The sequence below is a fragment of the Colletotrichum fioriniae genome (genome assembly GCF_027942845.1).
Source record: "Colletotrichum fioriniae strain IMI 355084 chromosome Unknown scaffold_1, whole genome shotgun sequence".
Taxonomy (NCBI): Eukaryota; Fungi; Ascomycota; class Sordariomycetes; order Glomerellales; family Glomerellaceae; genus Colletotrichum; species Colletotrichum fioriniae.
In genome coordinates this window covers 3,086,614-3,108,010 of record NW_027076837.1, presented here as the reverse complement: position 1 = coordinate 3,108,010, position 21,397 = coordinate 3,086,614, and the positions used below count along the sequence as shown (strand labels likewise).

At 53.7% G+C, this 21,397-nt stretch overlaps 4 protein-coding genes across 4 annotated transcripts; 2 read left to right on the top strand and 2 right to left on the bottom strand.

Moving 5' to 3' along the window:
- Positions 1-12,214: 12,214 nt before the first annotated feature.
- Positions 12,215-13,283, top strand: N0V96_000785 (uncharacterized protein; the record flags this gene model as incomplete). Its single annotated transcript, XM_053193231.2, has 2 exons — positions 12,215-12,741; positions 12,797-13,283. The coding sequence occupies 2 exons, from the start codon at positions 12,215-12,217 to the stop codon at positions 13,281-13,283; spliced, it is 1,014 nt and encodes a 337-aa protein (XP_053049349.1).
- Positions 13,284-13,887: 604 nt separating this feature from the next.
- mxr1 (Peptide methionine sulfoxide reductase) lies at positions 13,888-14,859 on the bottom strand (the record flags this gene model as incomplete). The annotated part of the gene is made up of 2 exons (XM_053193232.2): positions 13,888-14,445; positions 14,854-14,859. 2 exons carry the CDS (start codon positions 14,857-14,859, stop codon positions 13,888-13,890), a joined length of 564 nt encoding a protein of 187 aa, XP_053049350.2.
- A 782-nt stretch (positions 14,860-15,641) lies between these two features.
- On the top strand, positions 15,642-16,765 carry N0V96_000783 (uncharacterized protein; the record flags this gene model as incomplete). Its single annotated transcript, XM_053193233.2, has 4 exons — positions 15,642-15,685; positions 15,806-16,054; positions 16,150-16,324; positions 16,400-16,765. 4 exons carry the CDS (start codon positions 15,642-15,644, stop codon positions 16,763-16,765), a joined length of 834 nt encoding a protein of 277 aa, XP_053049351.2.
- Positions 16,766-17,864: 1,099 nt separating this feature from the next.
- On the bottom strand, positions 17,865-19,433 carry N0V96_000782 (uncharacterized protein; the record flags this gene model as incomplete). The annotated part of the gene is made up of 1 exon (XM_053193234.2): positions 17,865-19,433. A coding segment is annotated over one exon (1,569 nt), but the record flags the coding sequence as incomplete, so codon positions are not given.
- Positions 19,434-21,397: the final 1,964 nt, after the last annotated feature.

Sequence of the window (21,397 nt, the reverse complement as noted above, 5' to 3'; positions counted from 1 at the left end):
CGCGCCAGTATGGGCGAGGGCGCGGTAGGGTGAGGGTGATGTTGGGGAGCGATTCCGCCTCATGGTCCTTGAGGGATGCCGCGTACGTGGTCGTGTCGACGCCAGGTTTTCGACGTGCCTTGCCGGCTAAGCTCTCCGCCCAGTGGGAGGGCAGAGGGCCAAAGCTTCAACAGGGCTTTGCCAGTGCACACCCGGTCTGTAGCCTGTGCTCCGCAAGGGCGGCCGGAGGAGGAGGAGGAGAGTCCTCTCCCTGCCTGTGGGTTGAAGCTTCCTCCGATGCTAGATTCCCGCGTTTTCCGTCGGTAATGTAAACAACAGACGAGGCTGGTGCATGCTCTGGAACGGCGATTTGAAGTGCAAGGTATTGGTTTCGCCGTGAGGAAATGTCAATCGTAGAGGGGTTTGATAATTAAAGACACCCTGGTAATTGAGGACCTGTTTTTTTTTGTTTCGCGCTGTTCGAATTTCGATATCAGAGTTTCTTCTCACCGATTCGGGAGTGCGAGGCGATCGCGCTTGGCTTGAAGGCGGGGTCTACGGAGGAATTGTAGAAGTGGGAGGGTCTGGGTGGTCGACAACGCTGAGTGTCGCAGATCGTATCACGCAACGTCGCCGTTGAAAACGGTGTCTCTGGTCGCTTTTGAAACGACAATTCGCTGGCAGGATGGAATGATTGATGAGGGATGCGGTGACACCAAGTGGCTGCGCGAAGACAGCAGCGGAAAGTTGTCTTGTGCTCGGGGGTGCTGTGGAAGCCGAGTTGAGGTGACAGTTCTGCTGTGGAAGTTAGGTCAGAGAGAGACACACACGGTCACTTTTTGCCGCTGGTGATTTCATGACGGTCAGCAGGCGGGGGAAGTACTCACCAGATCTTTGACGGTGTAGGTAGGAAAACAATTGTTGCTGAGTGGAATTGCCCTCGATCCGAAAGAGACGGCCCTGTACGCGGGGTTCGGCCGGTCGCAAGGAGCGGATAGGCAAAGGCGAGATGAGTTGCGAGGGTGGTGGGAAACGAAGGTGCCGGGGGTGGGTTGTTCGAGGCGGCGGGATCGGAGGCGATAGTGTGATGTAGGCGAGCGAAGAGGGCGGGTGATTCGCAGTCGCAATGTTGCAGATCAGTTAAGCCAACAAACGGGCAAGGGGATAGACGATTGGAGGTTGCGATGAGAGGATCTCCAGCAGAAGAGGAAGATAGGAAAATGACTGCTGCAGGAATGGGTAAGCGGGAGGGAGGGGGGACTGGGAGGAAGAGAAGCGGCGACGGACGAAAAGAGAAGCGGTCGTGGGTTTGGGAAGGGAAGGGAAGGACCGAACTGGGGGCGACGGGACGGGTGCGAGGATTCCAGGAAGGGACGTGAGGGACGTGAGCGTTGGCGCAGATGTCGGTACGTAAGGAAGGAGGTACCTTGCCTCTGGGGCGTATTTTTGGTGCCTGCCATTTGGTACGGGATACCTCATACAGTACCTAGTAAGGTAAGGTAGGCAGGTGCCTTTTTTTTAGTGGAGGCGGCGTGGGCGGGTGTGGGCGTGGACGTCGCACTGAAGTGGGCGGGTGGGCGTGCCCCTGGGTGCCCTGGGCGTGGGCGTGGGCGTCCATGGCACGGCGCGAGGACGTACTGTGGAAACGTGGGACGTGGGGAAGGAGCAAGAGTCGTTCTAACTGCTGCTTCTTTCCTTCCTTGCCGTTTCCTTCCTTCCGACTGCAGTGGTACCCCGTACGAATCACCCAAGCACCCAGGGCACCTTCCTCAGCTATTTTGTTCACTTTATCTTTTGCCAAGATTACATAAGATAAGGCAAGGTAAGGTATTCTCTACCTTACCTTACCTTTCCTTACATCCAGGGACATGACTAAGGTTAGGTAGGTACGTAGGTTAAAATATGGCGACCTGGGAGACGGGGAGGTAGAAGGGCGAGGATGGATGATGCTGCGTTGCGTCCCCTACGTTTCTCGCAATCTGAGCGTGAGTGCCAGACCCAAACTTCGTCAACCAATGGCCAGAAGTCAGCAACTGTGCGGTGGACATGTGCAGATGCGCAGATGCGGGAGCTGGTGCAGATGCGCCGCAAGGATACAGCAAGAGGGAGGGGACATACTCACTCGCACACACCAGAGAGAGTTCCGGAAGGTCAAACACGGACAGGACAGCCAGACGAGACGGGCCAAACACCTTCATCTCTTCACTTCACCTGCACAACTCGTCCACCACCAGGGAGCCCACGTCTTCGACCCCCAAACTGTCATACTCAATATCTGAGAGCCAATAATACACATGTCTTCGAATACCAATGCTGGCCATTGGAATCCATTTCCACCTCGAGCAGACTGGGAAAACCTCATCTTACCTATCAAGCACAGTCATGTCAACTCCAAGCGTCACCTCTACCATCTCTCTCTCTCTCTTCAGAGCTTTTCCCCCATCGCCAACACTGCGGCCAGCCAGCCCTCGCACAATGGCGCTCGGAGGGTGGGGTAGGGGCCACGAAGCTTGTACTCATTAGGTACCGATCTACCGCACACGGACGCTTGGGGCAGTCTGTTCAGGGGTACGCAGCAAGTCACTGGCAGGGCGACGAGACATGGCCGCAACCTGACCCCAAAGCTTAAACAGCCTGGCGCCCAAGGGCCCGTAGAATGTAATCGTGTGGCCGCGGCGGCCGCGGTAGGCTGGAGGTGAGGAAGTAGGAATTTGTGTCTGTTCGATCAGCTGGACGATCGTAGTTGTTGTCACGGCGAAGGCAGTCGAAGAGTCCACCGACAGAATAATCACTAAGCCATCAAACCGCTGCTCTGTCGTCAAAATGTGAACCGACAAACACTTGCACAAGCAACGGGAGCTTACTGTGCCTGGGCATGCCCCGAGCTTCTTGTGTTCCCTCCGCTGGGCACAGCCAAGCTGTTTGTTGTGTCGACATACGTACGTAGTCATGACCATATCTCTGCGTAGGGTGCCATACTTTACGGTTTCTCTAGGCGCACTGTTAAGAGCTGGGTACCTCGTCAGTGGAGGAGAGCCAAAGCTAAAAGTAAAGGGGGAGGAGACTGGGTGTGCGACACACAAACTGCAGCTTTGGCGACCTTCGCCTGCGGTGCCCTGTCTTGCCCTGAGCAGAGGAAACAAACAGACAGGAGACAGAGACTTGCGGTATGGTCCGTCGTGACTCTGATCTGCCAGCACACCATTCGCCTGACAACGTGCTAAGTTATCTGATGATGTCAGCAAGGGGCAGACAATCAAGAGACACTAGGAGACAGACTGACTGATGTTGACCACTCGTCCACCACAACACCAAACGATATTTGAGCGTAGCGAAGCCAAGGATAAGGAGGAGTCTGGCTGGAATTGCTGCGAGCAACCAGGTATAAGCCAGCAGGCAACGTCAGTATCGGCTGCTGCGAAAGCGAGACATGAAGCTACCTTGCCTAGCTAGGGTTGGCCCCAATGGCGATGGCAACATATTACTACCTACCTGAATCTGCGCACTGCTTCGGTCACCGGTGTGACGTTGAGGCATCGGAATAGAGTAGCGTAGCGCGAGCAACGGACGCACGCACCTTGCTTAGCCTCCTTGGGCACAAATCCAGGGCAGCCGCTCAATGGTCTGGGTTTCTTCCGAAAGGGGCGTCGCTAGATCGGCCAGAGGAGAATGGCCAAAGGAAAAATCGAAATTGACAGAAATCAAACGGCCAGCCGCCGGGCCGGCTCTGCGATTCCTTTGTTCTCTCAGGCTTCTGGCGTCGTTTCCATGCCGGCTTTCATCCTCGGCTGGTCTCGCTTTCTCTCTCTTGCATTTGCTTCTTCTTTGCCTCTGCCTCTGCCACATCCACTCTGGCACCCCTCCCTCGGGCTAGCGGCAGTCGCATGTATCACCTTAAACTTCATGTCCACAGGTTCGTCTGCTCCCCATCGCACCCTCGTGCTCTGGAACTCGATTTTCAGGCTTCCAATCTGATGCGAGGCGGTCAGAGAGACATTCTAGAAGCTCACACGGACACGGCAGCCCGCCCACTCGGCTTGTCAAAGCATGTCGCATCCTTGCTCCAGAAGCCTGTAGGTGAACTCAAGAAACAGACAAGCAGCGTGCGCGCTACTGTCGAGTCGAGGAAAGAGGCTAGTGACTCTTTTCCCATCTTGCGCTGCAAATTGGATTGAGATGTATCGAGACAAGAGTGACCGTAGGACAAGGACGGCAAAGGCTGCGAGGGCGAGGGCGTGACCAGCAGGTGCGTGTAAATGGAGCGAGGCCGGATAGACTGCCATGGACGGGGACTTTTGTCACAGGGCACAAAATAGAAAAGTTGAAGGCGAGGCGTGTGCAGGCCGCAGCAGCGAGGAGCGAAAACGACCGAAAAAGCAGACGGCCGCCGTTCGTTTCGCAGCAGGTCCATTCCTCCACTTCCAGCACTCGACCTGGGACTCTGGGAGTCTTGGACACACTTGATCTCGTCACTATCCCCAAGTCGGTTCAGCCTAGTACAGAAAGACAAGTGTGGGTGGACCGCCATCTCACCGCGTGTCTCAAAGTTGCAGGCCGGGACCCCTGGCTCATCGGACCCGAAATGGCGCGCACGGTGCACAAAACGGTCTTCGGAGGGGTAGCAGTCCACAGCGGCTGGATGAGAGGATGCACCCGGTCAACCATGTCGGCGGCGGGTGACGGCGAAGAAGCTTGGGGGGATGGTGGTCAAGGCGTCTTCCAGCGGAGGGAGATCGATGCGTGGAAGCCTCATGGAAGACGGCTAGAAGCCTGCCAAGGTTGGGTTGGTGGAGGGCGATGAACGGGGGGATTTCGCGCCGCGTGCCAGACGTAGTGTAAAGCTCTGACTCGGCTACTTGCCGTATGTTTATGGTTATGGTGCGCGCCCAACATCTCTGAGCTACGAGAGTTTGTCGAACGGTCCAGCATGGGTCCAAGGGGTATGAGGCGTGGAAGGGAGAGTCGATATGAATTCCTGGACTGGCTGGTAATTGTCATGGAGGTTGAATGATCTTGGGTGATTGTTGAAAGGTTGTTGGAGAAGCCTGAGATCTGAGGTGACAGGAGATGCCTGAAGGCACGTAGCTAAGGTAGCTGTTCGCCTCACTGTTTCACTTGGTGGTGATTAAGCTGCTTCACTGAGAAGCAAAGTAAAGTAAGGTAACTTAGCAGGAAGGTGCCTTCCTCGACAACCTCCTCTGCGCTTTCTTTACTTGCTGTTGGTCTGAATCTGGAAAGAACATCAAGGGTTGAGGCAAAAGGCAGGTACGAGATAACTTGGGGAAGGTACGGAGTACCATCACCTCCTGCCTCTCTTCTTTCACAGAGCGGATCCTCCTTCCTTTGTTTTCTTCCCCCGGCCAGATCTGCACCTGCCGCGGGACATCCACGGAATTATCTACACATGCAAGATTGATTGATGGGTCCATTCCTCTTCCCGTCATTCCTTTCTTTTTCTCGCCAGCTTTTCCTTTCTTCTCCCATCAAAGTCTCCACGTTTTGCCCATTTCTCTCCCCTTGAATACTAGGCAGGTACATGCAGCATTCTTCTGCACGAACAAGACTATCTCCAACTCCATCAACCAGGGCCATCGATGGACATCCAACCCCGACTCTATCGTCCGGTCTCTATCTCAGTCACCTTGTTCTGCAATCTTGCCAGTGTTTCACCACATGGTTGCTTCGGTTCCCGATGCAAGAAGACATTTCCAAAGCTTTTTATTCGTCCCGAAGTCCACAACCTCTTTTTCGGCTCAACTTTCGGCGCACACCATCCACGAGGCGTCAAGGGCCACGCAACAAAGAAGAGGACGAACTTGAGTCGTGAGTAATTCGCCTCGAGCTCCTAGCCCACCCCAATCGTCGGCTCCTTTCCCGATCTCCGGTCCCGCTGACCTATACTACGTAGAGAGCCACTGCTTAGACTTCTGTGCCCTGAAACGCGCTGTTCACCATGCTCCAGGGCCATGGGACTAGGACTATCTGATGAAAGATCATCAGCGACCATTCACACGTTGACAGGTGTGGCCTCAAGCTGCATGTCAAGGCGCGCATGAACGTCAAGTCAACTTTTCGCGTTTGCGCCCTACATCACGACTGACATGACTGGCCACACTCTTCGGTTGTTAGCTAGGGCCCGTAGTCCGATGAGCCGCATACCACCGCGAATGCTGCGCGCGCGTGGCCTAGCCTTTGCAACCTTCAACGCCTTGACGAACCCGATATCTCGATGCCACGTGCTTCCAGTTGTCAACAAATGCTCAGTCACGTCGCACGGTGTTCAGGGCATGCTCCCCAGAATTGTTCTTCGTCGAAATGGCCAGGGTTGCGCTGCTCTACTCCCATCGTATCGCTCTTGTTTCCTATACCGTGCCAAGCACTATTAATAGCTGACTCCCCTATGTTTGAGGGGATTTTTGGAACCGGATTGTGACTCTGGGGGAGGGCCAACTTCAGAATCTCGTCAAGCTTCGAGGCCATCTAATACACAGCGCTTCAACGGGCCAAGTTGCCAACAGGGCAAGCTTCGGCGAAGGGCCAACATCGGAGGGAGTAAATGTGCCGGTTCTTCACGTGCTTTCGCCCGCATCGAATGCTTTCCACCGTCCCCGGAGCGGCACGGTGACAGATTCCTTGCCTTCAAGATCCTATGATTCGTTCAGCGGCCCCTGCTTCATGGCCCGAGCCCATCACAACACACACAGAGGCCTTCCTGGACACCTCTAATCGTCTTGAAACAATGCACGGCTCCGGTCCGTTTCTCGAACCACGCCCACGGCCTCCAGTTCGGATCTCTGGATGATCCCAGCCATGGGCAGACTGCGTCGAAGCGAGTTGTAAGTCTAGCCTCAGTTGCTGCACCCGACTTCGGCCATCACGATAGCAAACTTTTGCACACACCAAGATTTAGGACCTGGATCCTTCTGGGTACACTGCGACTACTGTGTTACTGACTGCCCAGGCAGCCAGGCTATTTGCTGTGTTCCTCATAGACGCAGCGAAATGTTTTTAGCGAAGCCAAGCTCAAGGTGAATGGTAAGTTACTGCTTGTACCACAAATTAATGATATCTTACTTCGATTTCCCAAACGTTGTATCCTTGGCCGGCACAGGAGCTTGAGGGACTCGGTGAAGAAGGGCTTGAAGAGCCAAAATAGTATTACTAATTAAGTTATGGTGTGACAAGCTCGTTCTTGTTTGCTCTTACAGCAAACACATAATGTTGAATAGCCGCGGCATCGTGCCGGTCGGTACTGTTTGTCTGGCTGCATCTGGGAAACCTTTACATCTAGACCCTCGGGGCGGTCTTCTGGCGGACGCGGGCCGTTTCGGTCATACAATTCCACGTTAGAGATGCTTTTCTCCTTCATGCGATGGGCTTGCAACCCCTCGATCAGAAGCCAGGCTGTCGTCCTTTTCCTCCGCGTACAAGGCGTAGCTTCGAACCCAGCATCCACGGCAAACGCGCAGGCCGCGGTGCCTGCAGGGACTACTCTCCCGACGCCCGCAACGTGTTGTCGATGATTGAAACAGCCATGCGTTCGACTGCGACTACTCAAGCAGAGAGCTTATTTTTGTTGACTTTTCTGCTCTGCGGCTATCGCTAGCAGCGGGGGTAGACTCGATTTGGCCCGCGGTTTCGGCCAGTTTTGTGTGGCGGAGAGCCCGCTTCATTGCTTGCCCGTAGTCGAATCGGGGACCGTAGGCTTTCTCATAGGTCGAAGGACCATTGGTATTTGGTGTCTCGTTGGATTTGGCTTCCAAGCAGCCAAGCAGTGACACCAAGACAGATTCCCCCGGGCAAGGAGCAGTCCGGGCCGGGGAAATATGGGTCGCGATGCGGGATCCACCCCGATCTGACAGCCGGACACGGCAGGTCCCTCTTGCCTTCCGAGGACCGGGCGGGGACCGAGGCGAGTCTAAGTATCACTGTCTCGACGCTCGCCTCATCGGGGATCTCCTCCTGCATTTCTCTTATAGCCCGCACAATCCTTGCGTGCAGTCGAGGCCTTCCGAAGTGTTGCAGCAAATCGATCCGTTGGCGCAGAAGCATGCCCTTCCCAGGTTCGGATCCTCCTCTCCTTCCTTGTCACCAAAGATTTGTTTCCAAGCGGATGCGATGATGTTGGACGCCGGCGATGTGCTGCTGCTGCTGCTAGTTTCTGGTGTGGCTGCTGAGGGTGCTGCCGCGGCAGCCGCGACTACGGGGGCTTTTGAGACATGTGACGGGGATGCTATGGGGTGTTGTTCCGTATCGACTGGTGCGGCGCAAGCTGTTGAGGCGAGGATCGCGACGGAGAGGGCGGCAGAGAATCTCATTTTGACGGCCGGTGGGTAATGAAAGTAGAAGCTGAGAAATGGGGAAAATAAACCCAAGGAAAATAATGAATGAATGAGTTTTGGTGGAAAAGTCGGATTCTTCGCCAAGCTCTGACAAACTCGATTCTGGTAGAAGAACAGACGACAGAATTACACAGTATTGTGGATTTCCGGCCGTGGGTATGAGTCGGGGAACGGTCGTACTTTATAACCCAAAAGTAGAAATTGGCGCGGATGAGAAAATAAGGCCGAGTCGAGGAGTCTTAGCGCAGACGCGACCGTTTGTTGGACTTTGAATCACGATGCGGATGGTGTGAGACCGAAAGTACTTTAGTCGGGATTGCTAATTGTCAAGAGTGAAAAAAAAAAAAAAAAAAGGACAAGCCACACCGAAGCGTGAAACGGGACGCCAAGTTTGGCGCGAGTTGGTTACACAAAGGATCAATGGGGAGGAATTTGTACGGAGTAGTGAAGCGACGCAGGTGGCTTGGTGAAAAGAGGCTAGGTGCGGATGGGACGGGTTCTTTTGTGGTAAGGGGATCAAAAGAGAAGGGTCATGAGAGGAGGGGAGGAATAGAGACTATTAAGTAACGAGAAAGAAAATCCAGACTGAGATGGAATCGGACCCCTGACTTGTCATGGACTCGTAGCATTCGAGGACCAAGGATTTTTGCGTAATGAGACTTGAAAGTATTGGATTGTTGGTTGCTTGTCCGCACACCGAATCAGGAAGTTGGCCGTTGGTTTTGGATATTAGCAACGAGGAATTCATGCTTGTTAGGTAGTACCCGGCGCGAAAAGGACAATCAATGGAGACTTGGAGATGGGGGGTTGGGATGCAGGGTCACAGGATCGTTGGGGTCACAGTTACTCCGTAATAGAGTGAATACAGGAACAAGGATTCGGGAGCTTTTCAGCACGTTCAGCTTTCGTGTTGGAACCTCGGAGTTGGGGGCGGGGCGGTTGGTGGATGGGACAGCATGGGAGGCAGCACGGAGAGGATGGGATGGGAGAGGAGGGGGCGGACGAGGGATGTTGCAAACATCCGAAGCAGCAGTGAGTCTCGACACTCAGCATCACACATCGTCATACGAGATCAAGGAGAATGGGAGGAAGAGGAAGAGACACGAGACACGAGACGACACCTGGTACGAGCGACGGGTAACTTGGGTGAGCCCTCAAGCCCCCCCCTTCATCGTTTGTTTGACGCTGGAACCCCGTGCGCGGAAGTTTGGCGGGAAGATGGGGAGACAGACACAGGAGGAACTTGGGAAGTGGAGGTTGGGACTATCCTGACGGGTTTATTAAGCAAACAGAATCTATACTAAGAGACCAAGGCTAAGAATGGTGCCAGTAAGGACCAGTAGCTTAAGGGGTGAGAAGAGGGGGGGACATCGCGCTAATGCTTGCGATCGCGACCCCCCGAAATTCATGCATGATTTTAACATGATTTTAACATGCATTTCTTTGCTCAGTTCGCTGCTCCTTTATGGGGGGCGATGTATGCACCTAGCCGCCCGTGTTGGTTGGGTTGGCAGTATGCGTTTTCTTGCTTGTTCATGAGCCGTTGGTGTTGGGGTCCTGGATCCGCTGTGCAGTTTTGTCTGCATATGCATCAGATCCTGGCAGAAAAGTAGAGCCATCTTGTTGCTTATGATTTATTTAAGGTAAAGTGGTCTTTTACTTTGGGCAGTCGGTCCGCGTTTGGCTTTAGTCGAGTTAGAGCTGTCTGGGGCATGGTGCTTATTGTAGATCATCACATCACCGGCCGGCGCCTCGCTCCAGCCATTCCAGGAACGCGCCTGTTTCTTTCTGGTGTGCTAAGTTTTAGGTGTTGGTTCTTCTTTTTTTCTTTCTCAAATCATTAATGGGACTTGGTGTTGAGATTCGAGTCAGTTGGAGGAAGTCTTTTGGTTTCTGATAATTCTCAATCATTTGCTGCCCTCCATGTGTCCTCTTGATGCGACACGATTACTTACAACGGAAAGAGTCGACGAGTTTTGCTGCCCATGTTGGACGTCACAAACGCTTCCTGTTTTTTTTTCTCTTTGTCTCTGCCATCCCGGTTCCAATGAGCAGTGAAGGTCCCACCGACTGCCCTGTGTCCCCCCAAACCCCGTCCCACTTCCCGTACCTGGGGCCGGTACGGGATTGAGGAACCGAGGGGGTGATCAGGTGTCTCAAATGTAGTTCAAGACGTGCAATGAGTCTGAATTGTTACGGTTCATCGGAGAAAAAACACAGTCGAGAGGAGGAAACAGGTTGGGGGCGGCCGTGCTTCGGGAGAGCCACGTAGGTTTACCACGGTGATTCCGGTGTGGGCGGAACCATAGGAAGGTGAAATATAGACTGTGGAAGAAAGATACAACTATGCAGTGGGCTCTTTTGGAGTTGTGCGATGAGATGATGTTGAAGATCCGTCAGCGAGATTAGTCAAAAATACATTGCCAGGTACTCAATCACCAGGTTTAAGTTGCTCAACTAGCGGACGAGGAAAGCCGAAAGCTTGAAGAGAAACCGCAGTGATGAACGAAATGGCCAAACATTGCGCCATTCGGTACAATCCTGCCAGACATCGTGACTCGTCTGATGTACTGAAGTAAGACAAGGCCCCGAAATGAGTCCGGACATAGATTGAGGTCGCCAAAGGAGCCAGAATAGGCTTCGGGTGATGGGTTCGCGGTGCGATTAGAGGTGACTGCGCCAAGTAGGTTCAACGTATTAGTGAGGGGAATTTGACGGCACTGCGGCATGTGGCTGGCCATGGCTGTATTGTGTGGGCTTGGACTTCTGCCGGTTAGCCGTTGCAGGTGTCATTCATCATATTGATGCTTTACTGTGGTACGAACAGTGAGTTTGGCTAATTCGAATGATGGGTGGCTTGGGGCGGTCTGTGTGTGCCTCTCATGCCTTTCTAGTCTCTAGTACATAAGCCTGCGTCCTGACTTCTAAGATCCTTAGACGGGAGAGACATGCGCCCATGTAACGGTGGTGATTCAGGTGGTGTTGAGAGATTGGCCAGGCACGGCGGGGTAAAAGTAGGCTACTGCACGGTAGATGGAAGCTATTTTGTTAGCTTTCTTGGGGCTCTCGCAGCGGTAAGGAACTTGGTTGCATTTTTTTCGTTCATATTCATTTTGGCACAGGTGATACCGAGGGAGGAGCATGAGAGAGAGGATGAGTATCGCTCAATGCTTTCATGGTGAGATGATGGGAACTCAGTCACCTCTTAAGCATCGTCGCGCTATAGCAGCTTGCTTTTCTGTGGTGACGATGCAACTCGAGAGATTGGGGAATACGGAGGTTTATTGACAGCAGCAGAAGCAGAGTTCCTGGCTGGGTGCCTGACTTTGTGTGACAGCGGCTACACCCTCCTGTCTGCTTCCAGAGTTGCTAATTCTGGATGCCAAGGAGGCATGCGACCAACGGCAGCGGTTCAGGCCGGTAGACGGTAGACAGGAGGGGGAGGAGAGCTTCAGCAGCTGCATCGGAGGAGAAGCCGAGGGAAAAGGAAGAGCTTCCGCTGCCAGCTGGAACGAGCTGTGACTCATCTGGCGGCAGCTGGTCGCCAAGCTCCAATGTCCGCCCGGGTGGATCGGGGTTAAGGCGGACGGCAGCGCAGAGAAGGTACGGGAATTTCCACCAGTTTCTCTCCAGCCACTCACATGACCGCAAAAAAAGTTAGCTAAGCAGCTGCCTCAGCCAAACCCACCCGGGGAGAAAGCACCTCAGGCAAATTCCGGCCCCGAGAGTCCGCCAGAATCGGGAACGTCATTCGTCATTGCCTCCCGCGAACTCCTCCACGCAGGCCTTTAAACATCGTCAACCACCACCACATCTCCTTTGTTTCCTCTCTTAAATTGCAAACCAACACACACATCACACCAACCATTCGCATACGAATCGACACGACAACGATGTCATTCAGCATCACACTCCGCCAAGGGCCCGCGCGCCTGGCGCAGCGTCTCCCGCAACTATCCCAACCCTTCCGCACAACGGCGACCAGAGCCTTCCACCAGGCCTCGTCAAAGTCAAGACCGACCGCCTCCGTCGCGACCGCCGCCCGCAATGCCCTCCTCCGCGGCTCCTCGAGAACCTACATGCAGCAGGCCGCTCCCGGCGTCCAGGGCCAGGCGAGCCCCCTCCGCAAGCTGTTGGTCGGCGGCGCCATTTTTGGTGGTACCCTCGTCGCCATCAATATCGTCTTCAACCGTGAGACCCGCGATGACGGCGGCATGCCCGTCTACGAGCGCGAGTACCTTAACGATACCTTCCTTCACACTGGTTTGGGCGTTGGTATCATTGCCCTCAGCGCGCGCCAGATGATCCAGTCTGGATTCGTCTACAGGTTGATGGTGACGAACCCTTGGGTCGTGGGTATCGGTGGTCTGGCTCTCAGCTTCGGTACCATGTACGGTACCCGTGCCATCTCTCCTGACAAGTAAGCCAAGAACACATTTTGAGAATTCGAGTAGTAAAAACTAACGCGCCAACAGCTACATCCCCAAGTACGCCATGTGGGCCGCTTTCAACGCAACCCAGGCCGCCATGATCGCCCCTCTCCTGACAATGGTTCCCGGTGCCCTTCTCGCCCGTGCCGGTCTCTACACCGTCGCCATGATGGGCTCCCTCTCCATCGTCGGTGCCACCGCCAAGCAGGACAAGTACCTCTACATCGGCGGACCCCTCCTCGCTGGCCTCGGCGTCGTCGTCGCCTCCAGCTTCGCGCCTATGCTGTTGCCCGTCACCGCCGTCCGCACCCTCGCCCTGACCGAGAGTATCTCGCTGTACGGCGGCCTCGCTGTCTTTGGCGGCTTCACCCTCTACGACGTTCAGAAGATTCTGCACCACGCCCGTCTTGCCGAGCGTGGCATCATTCGCAAGGATGCTGTCAACGAGAGCATTGCGCTTGAGCTTGACTTTATCAACATCTTTGTCCGCATGGTGCAGATTCTGATGATGCAGCAGAACCGTAGGAAGTAAAGATGAAGTTGAGGTTGAATCGTGGCAGCAGTGGAAGATAAGATAATGGGATCCCGCCAGTAGGATGGTGTATATACCCCACGGCGGGCGGAAAACAGAGGCTCGAGAACCCCTCTCATGATACGACTCCAAAGAGACCCACGGGCTCCGAGTTGGTTTTTTTATGTTGTACAATACCAGAATAAATAAAAATCATAAATTCGGTCAACTACATGTCTAACATTCGGCTGTGAAGAGGTTGTTCCGTCTATATTTGTGTCCAGAGGACACCATCATACAACCATTTTGACTGATTCAGGAAACTGCAACTGGGACTTGCCTACCCAAAGCCTGGTCATGAAGTCACTGCTCCATCATGAGGCCACAGTCAGATATCACGAAACAAGGCTCAGACGGCACAGTCTTGAAATCAAAGCGGTTGAGCGCTATTCATTGCCTCGAAGCCTCTATATGCGTAATAGAGAATGCCACCCGACACTTCGCATCCATCATTATGATCCCCTCAAGTTGAAAAGGAAACCCCATATCGTTACATCCGACTCGTCCTCTTCGCTCCCTTATCTCCACATCCATCCTCCTTTGCATTCCCGCTGCTGTCAAGGAGTCATCCCTCAAGCGGGGGAAACGTCCTCAAAAAGTGACTGGGACACTCATACCCGCCCGGGTTGTTATCCAAGTACAGCTGGTGATACGCCTCCGCATCCCACCACTGTCCCGCCGGCGCAACCTGCGTCTTAATCGCCCCCTTATACCACTGCTCATTCGCCAACCGCGTCACCTCCTTGGCAATCTTCTCCTGCTCCTCATCATGATAAAAAATCGCGCTCCTGTATTGCGGGCCCGTATCCGGACCCTGGCGGTTCGCCGTCGTGGGGTCGTGCATCTTGTAGAAAAACTCGAGGAGCTGGCGGTAGCTCACTTCCTCCGGCTTGAAGACAACTTGCAGGGCTTCGGCGTGGCCTGTATCACCGCCGCAGACGGCGCGGTAGGTCGGGTTGGAGAGGTCGCCGCCGATGTAGCCTACGCGGGCGTCGATGAGGCCCTTGGAGGCAAAGTGTTTGCGGTAGAGGTGTTCTACGCCCCAGAAGCAGCCTGCTGCGATGGTGGCTTTTTGGGCGCCTTCGGGGGAGGGAGACGGGGGGCGGGGGGCGTGATTGACATGCTGGTGGTGGTTGTGAAGGGGCGGGTTAGGCGGGTGAGGAGGAGGAGATCATTGTTTGGTGGTAGGTGTGTTGTGGGAGGGAGGTTGTTGTTAAGAGGATTAGGAGGATGGGGAGCGCGAGGGCGAGGACGAGGGTCAGGAGGGGCAGCTGCTGGAGCTTGTGGTGGGGTTTGCGTTTGGGGGCAATCGTGATTTTTGGGCGGTATTGCGAGGGGTGGTTTTCGGTGCCTTGAGTGCACTGATTGTAACGGGAAGGTGATTAGATGGGTGTTTCGGACGTCTTTTATGCAATCAGAGGAGTGATGATTCCAAAGATTGGTTACTCTACAGCGTGAGGTTTGAATGGAATAAAAGGTGCGCGACAAGATTTGGATTCAATTGCGATAATGTATATAAAGTTGGTTACACTGCCATCTGCGTCAGCGTCAGACGGATTCCAAACCATTGGATCCCGTCGTCGCCACGCCTGCGCTGGAGCTCTCGGGGGTCTTGGGAGCTGCTCACCTAACAGTAAGAAAAAAAAAAGTGTTAGAGTCACCACTTGGCCAGGGACCAGACAGCCCAGAGGCGGTGGCTCGGGGCGGAAAACGTGGAGTGCATGACAAATCGGGGGCGGCCGGCTCGGAGATCCTTTTCCAACGTGGGTCCACTTTTCTCTATGCCGGGTCACGGGTTTTTGGCATTGAATACGTAAGGTACCTACCCCTAGATGTATTAGGTAATCTGCCAAATCCGAGGAGCTTCGGTGTCCGGGGGAGCTGCAGCCCTGCAGATGGGAACTGCCCTGTCACCTGTGAAGCTGTCACTGCCCCGCCCTGGAGATCCACCTTCAAAACAGTACCAATTGCCCAAGGTTGAGACTGTGATGCTGCCCGCTTCCGCCTTTCCGCGTGTGTTAGTGCTTGGCTTGGGCAATCCTTCTCACCGGACGTAGGGATCGTTACAAGATTTCCGGCTTCGTTGGAGACTTTGGAGTAAGTGGGAGGAGCTTTCTCGGTCTCCTTTGACCCCGCGTTGTGAGCTTGCTGCGGGGGTCTTGCTTGGGGTTGATCGTCTCGTTCTCGTTCATAAGGGAGGGGAAAGACACTTTGGATTGAGCTTCAATTGCATCGCTTTCTCTTGTAATTCAGCAATACTAGTTCAATCCAATCTGAACTCCGAGTTATCTAAAGCATCTATCCGTCCTAAAAGTAGACATGAGCGGACTCGCAGGAGCAACCAGAGCTGCGGCTCAAGCTAGGTCCGTCATCTTCTCACACACAATCATACCTCATACACCCGGATACACTCACCCGTGTACATGATTCGCCAATTGGGTTCAACGAGACAAGCCAATGCCGTGACTGACACCCATTCACAGCCGCGTCGCCATCGTGACGGGCTCCTCACGGGGAATAGGTCGCGCCATCGCCCTCCGCATCGCCCACGACGGCTACGACGTCTGCATAAACGACATTGCGGCCAACGAGGCAGGCTCCCATGATGTCGCTAAGCAGATCCGCGACCTCGGCCGCCGCGCCGTTGTCGCTACCGCCGACGTGAGGAAGTTGAGTGAGGTGCAGGCCATGATTGAAAAGACTGTTGGTGAGCTGGGGCCGTTGAATACCATGTAAGCCTCCTTTTCATCTACTTATTGAGTTCGTCAATGACGGATGCTTGCTGCTTTGTTGAGATGAAAAAGTGATGGTCGCTGACGATGGGAAGGATTGCAAATGCCGGTATTGCCCAGGTGAAGCCACTCCTCGACCTCACCGAGGAGGAATTCGAAAATATGTTCCGCGTCAACGTCTTTGGCGTGCAAAACTGCTACCAGACTGCCGCGAAACAATTAATCAAGCAAGGCAATTGCAAGCCCGAAAGCCCCGGAAAGATTATCGGCGTAAGCCCTCCGTCCCTTCACCCTTAAAACCCTTCTCGGAAACATATCACGGACGGAACTGACATTCAACCAAAGTGCTCCTCCATAGTAGGCTTCAAACCCTTCGCCCTCCTCTCGCACTACTCGGCCTCCAAATGGGCCGTCCGCGGCCTGACGCAGGCCTCGGCCATGGAATACGCCGAGCACAACATCACCGTCAACGCCTACGCGCCCGGCATCGTCGGCACGGCCATGTGGGACTTGATTGACGAGAAGCTGGGTGAGAAGACGGGCGCGAAGAAGGGGGACACGATTAAAAAGTACACGAACGAGTTGATCGCGCAAAAGAGGACGAGCGTGCCGGAGGACGTGGCGAAGCTCGTGAGCTTTTTGGCGGGGCCGGATAGTGATCACGTTACGGGGCAGACGCAGATTGTGGATGGGGGGATTATTTACACTTGATGGGGGGGTGCGTGTATGTGTAACTATGTATGAGGGTTATTGAATGTTGTTCTTTGTGCAGATGTCGAATGATGGGTGAAAGGGATTGTTGTCTCGGTGTTCGGGTGATCAAGCCATCGTGAGCTGCACTGTTGGCTTCGGGTGAAAGGGGGCCGGGTGAGGGAGCCTTTCCCTTGTCACAGGGGTCTCACACTGTGAAGACGTCCCGTTTTAAACACGCCAGGCTTTAGAGATCTTATCTAATTGGGAGATGTCTTGTCGATAATGAGTGGGCTGATTGGATCTTTAACAAGACTGAATTGCTTGTAGGACATCAGAAATAACAAAAAGCGTAATGTGGCGGGGGTAGGAGGAGGGTCTGGTCGTGGCTCGTCACTTGACGGCAAGCTTCAGTCACGAGGACGCGCTTCTTATGATGAGAATGATTCCATGACGGGGGCTAGGCTTAAAATGCTCATTTTGAGATGGGGTTATCCGGAATGGAAGGGTGTTCAGACTTTACGTTCCGCGCACCTGCAGCGTCTTTATGGGTGGGTCTAGGAGAGGCGGAAGAAGAGGGACACTTACCACGCCAATCCGTTGGCAGACCTCGAGGCATTCCATTGCGTATATCTACACTGCACATGAGAGCCTCGACTCTTTTGGGTGATCCCGGTGTCTCATTGGTGAGACCGAAAGGCTACTTGATCTCTGGTCCGCAAACTGTATACTGCGAGAAATATTCACTACCGATGGGAGGGCTCACGTCACTGATTGCATGTCACAGAATGAGCTTGCTTGTGGGTAAAAGTTTCATTTCAATTAATGTATGGAGCAGTAGCAACAATGAGTCAAGCCACTTTATGGCTGATAGTGTTACGCCTAGTCATGTCATGACTGGTCGTCAATAAGTCTAGACATCTTGTGTCTGACAGCAATCTAAGGCTATGCGATGCTCCCGTAATCCAAACCAAACAAGCCATGCAAACGCCGATAGCTCCCAGAAGTTGTAACAGTGGTGATCTCCAATCAGTGAAATGAAACCCAAACCTCCTTCAACCCAAACTTGATGTGCAATCACGAGCTGCTACCCATCAGATCTCATCCATTCGGTCCCCCCCTAGGCATCATAAAGAGGCTGCCCTGCATAGATGCTATTGTGGGCATCAGTCATGTGCTTGTAGCATTCGCCAGAGTTGTCGAATACCGCCATGCAGTGCCAGCAGACGTGGGCACCGCACTTGCACTCCAGGTGATTACACCCTTCGTAGCGGTCGACGGGCGTCTTGCACTTGGGGCACGGCTTGATGTTGAGACCCTTCATGAGCTCAGCATTGACGTGATCCTCCGCCTTGTCGCACGTGACGTTGTCGTCGTGTGGCATGTGGCAAGATGTGCAGAGAATCTCAAGGCAGCCCACGCAGCGCTGGATGGTACCCTTGTTGTCTGCCGCCATGGGAGTGACCTTGTAGAGCTGCTCGCAGCCGGGAGTGGGACAGCAGTGATAGGTGGCGGTGTTGGCTTGCAGGTAGGAGCTCAGAGAACGCTCGATGAGCTTGTCGACGCCCTTGTACCCCAAGTTGGAGTCGAGCTCCTGAAGGGTGATGGGCTTGCCGCACTTGCCAGAGTCGCCGAAGCACTTGATGCCGTTCTGGCTTGGGGACTTTGCGTTTGACAAGACTGTGTGTTCGTAGCACCCAGCGCAGTAGATGTGGCCGCAGCTGGTTCGTACTGTTTGCTCTGGAGGGCAGAAGCAAATGGAACACTCGCGCTTGGTGCAGTCTCTCATCCGGCCTTCCGCAAAGTCGTTGGATTCGCAGCCATCTCCGTAAGAGTCCATGTATCCGCGCAAAACCAAGTCCATAAAGTCTCTCTTAAAGAGGATGGATTCCTTGTTCGCGGAGGTGTATCGGATGGATGCGATCTCTCCGTCAATTTTGTCGGACATTGCGTCAGTGGTTTGAAGAATGATTGTCTTCTTCAAATGATCTAGCCACTTTGCTGAGAAGCGGTACTCCAGGTTGAAGCAGATCTCTGCAAACAAATGATTGATACCAGCAGACTTCTGGACCGTATTGTTGAGCTCTTTGACTACCCGTCTCGCGTCGGATTCGTCGTCGCAAACAAGCCTGACGGAAGATTCGTCGCCGTGATCTCTGACCAGGTCCTCCACAACGAAGGTACCGTAGGTAGAGACCAGGTCCTTGATGGCTTGGAGCTGAGCTGCTGGCGCGAGCTTGGCGTTGGAACCCCCGAGAAAGGTGCGGCTGGGATAGAGCGACGCTGGGAGACCATGGGTAATGTCCGACTTGGTGGCCTTGAGAGGAAGTCTGGTGAGCTGAACCTGTGGACCGCGCTGGCCGGTAAGGAATGTCGCCTGAACATATTTCCCGCAGACTCCAGCGTCTCCGTCGTTGAAGCGGCGGGCAACCTTGCGGCACTTGGAGGCGTCACGATACGTGAGCATGGCCGTTGCAGTGGGGTTGCGCCAGTGGAGCCTGACAATGTTCGCCAGCATCACAGAGGAGTATCTGTGTTCGTGGAAGCTGGTGAGATAGAGGATGCTCTCAGAGAGAGTGGTGGGAGGAATGACGATGTCCTTAACCTCCAGACCAGGGCCAAAGGTCACATCTGCGCCCAACATCTTCTTGACAAGCTGCTCTGACGCCATGATGGGAGAAACAGTTGACTGGGTGGAAGAAGACATTGTAAAATGACGACTGAGGATGTGATGTAGAAGAAAAAGGTAAATAGGTACTCTGATAAACAGAAGTAGCTAGACCAGCAAGTCATACGACGAAACTGCTTGGGGTTCAGGATCGTGTAAGAGTAGAGTAAGAGCAGATGAAAGCAAAGTGCAGACTGCAGAGTGTAGTGAATGGTGGATGAGATGAGAAGAGAAACAGCTTCCAGAGGGAGAGAAGACTGCATTATATACCGTATTCCTATCCAGCCAGGTGGCGCTAGGAACTCAAAGGGTGAGATAGGTCTTAGATCGGGTGACGATTCTACGCCTCGTTGCCGCAAAGTCCGGTCACGATGAAGGGACATGATGCGGATCCCGGGGGGTTGACAGGTTGCGACGGCGTTGTTTTGAGGGCATTTCAGGGTGAAGTTGACCGTCAGGGTAAGCCCGAGCCTATGGAAAGCTTCCGCACCGTTTGAGTTGTGTAAATAAGATCCGCAACTTAAAGCTTAATCGCATGAGTTCTTGCCCTGAACCGAACCCTCGGATATCTCAAGGTTCACTATAAGGGTCCAGCAATCTCTTGCAGCTGGTCTTCGACACCTGTGTCTGCTGTTAAATCGTACTGAACATTATTGAAAAGTAAACTCCCAGCTTCGCATACTGGCTGCCTTCAAGGTCTTGCACCATTTTGGAGGAAATGTTAGGGGCTGGGAATGGTCTCGATCATCGCCGATGCGAGGATGCCATTGCCTCGCCCAATCGTATGGCTCACCCAAAAGATTTGCCGCCGAAGAGGCGGACTTCTAGACACCTGCATGGATTGCAGCGTCTTATACTTTCAAGGTAAAGTAAGGGTACATTTCCCTGCTTGGCCCTTGGAACCTCTCCGGCTCTACGGACCTGAAGATCACTCCTTTCCAACCCGGTCGAAAAGTTAAAGCCTCAGAAGTTTCCACAAAAAATCACTCATCTCGTTGTAGGATGCTCAATTGAGACAAACCTCCCCTCCCAATGGATTGGCTTTGGTTTGCTTCACCTTGACGGCTTGCTTGCCGAAGTCCGGCATAAGGCTTGTCGTGGAAAGGTTGTATGTGGACAACATTCCGTGTGGCTCGACACAGGACATCGAACATGCCTTGGGATTCATCTGGTAGGAAGAAAACTTTGACCATGACTCTTATGAACATGCTCTTTGAGTGCTACTAACACGGGAGAACGCCTAGATTATGCGTCATCACCGATGCTCTAAGCGGAGACCGGGAGAAGTATGTCACGTCAGGTTCCTAGGCCGGTGCTATGATTGGCGTTGGAAAACCTCGATGGTTTGTCACGAGAAGAAAGCGCCTACAGAGAGAAACCCATTCCAAATGCCGAGCATTACTTGTGCAGCATGCCGTAGTCTCCGTGCCGCAAATGGAACCGGCGGCGCCAACGACGATGTTTCGTTGCAGAGGAGCAGACATCGAAGATGGAGATGCTTTACCTGAGTGGCCCGAAGCCCACATGTCGAAGCGGAGAATTGCCTGGCGACTGTTCAACTTAAGGTTTCTGAGATGATTGCCGCTTGACGGTCCCGAAATGGCATTAAGTGAGATCACTGATATCTAGCAGGCTTGGATGCCGCCCAATACCTTTATTGCCGGCAGTCATCCTTCCTTCCCCTGCTCATCGTGACAAGAAGTGAAGAGACTGCCGAGAAAGATTGACTTCGAAAACAAGTCCTTGGGTCAATCAAGTTGGCTTGGCTCCTTGGACAGAGGAATAGCTCTAAGCAGGGCTTAGAAGTGCTCAGGTCTCCTTGAAGAGAATGTAGGAGAGCAGCTAGACGCGGGCAGCGTGAGAGTTGATCATGGGGGCACAATCCGACCAGCGGCTTCAGCATGGCGTTTCACAGGATAGAAATCTGAGCAAGTCAAGTAAGGTGCAGAAGGGCACAGGTCAGGAGAGAACCTTGTCAATGCAGC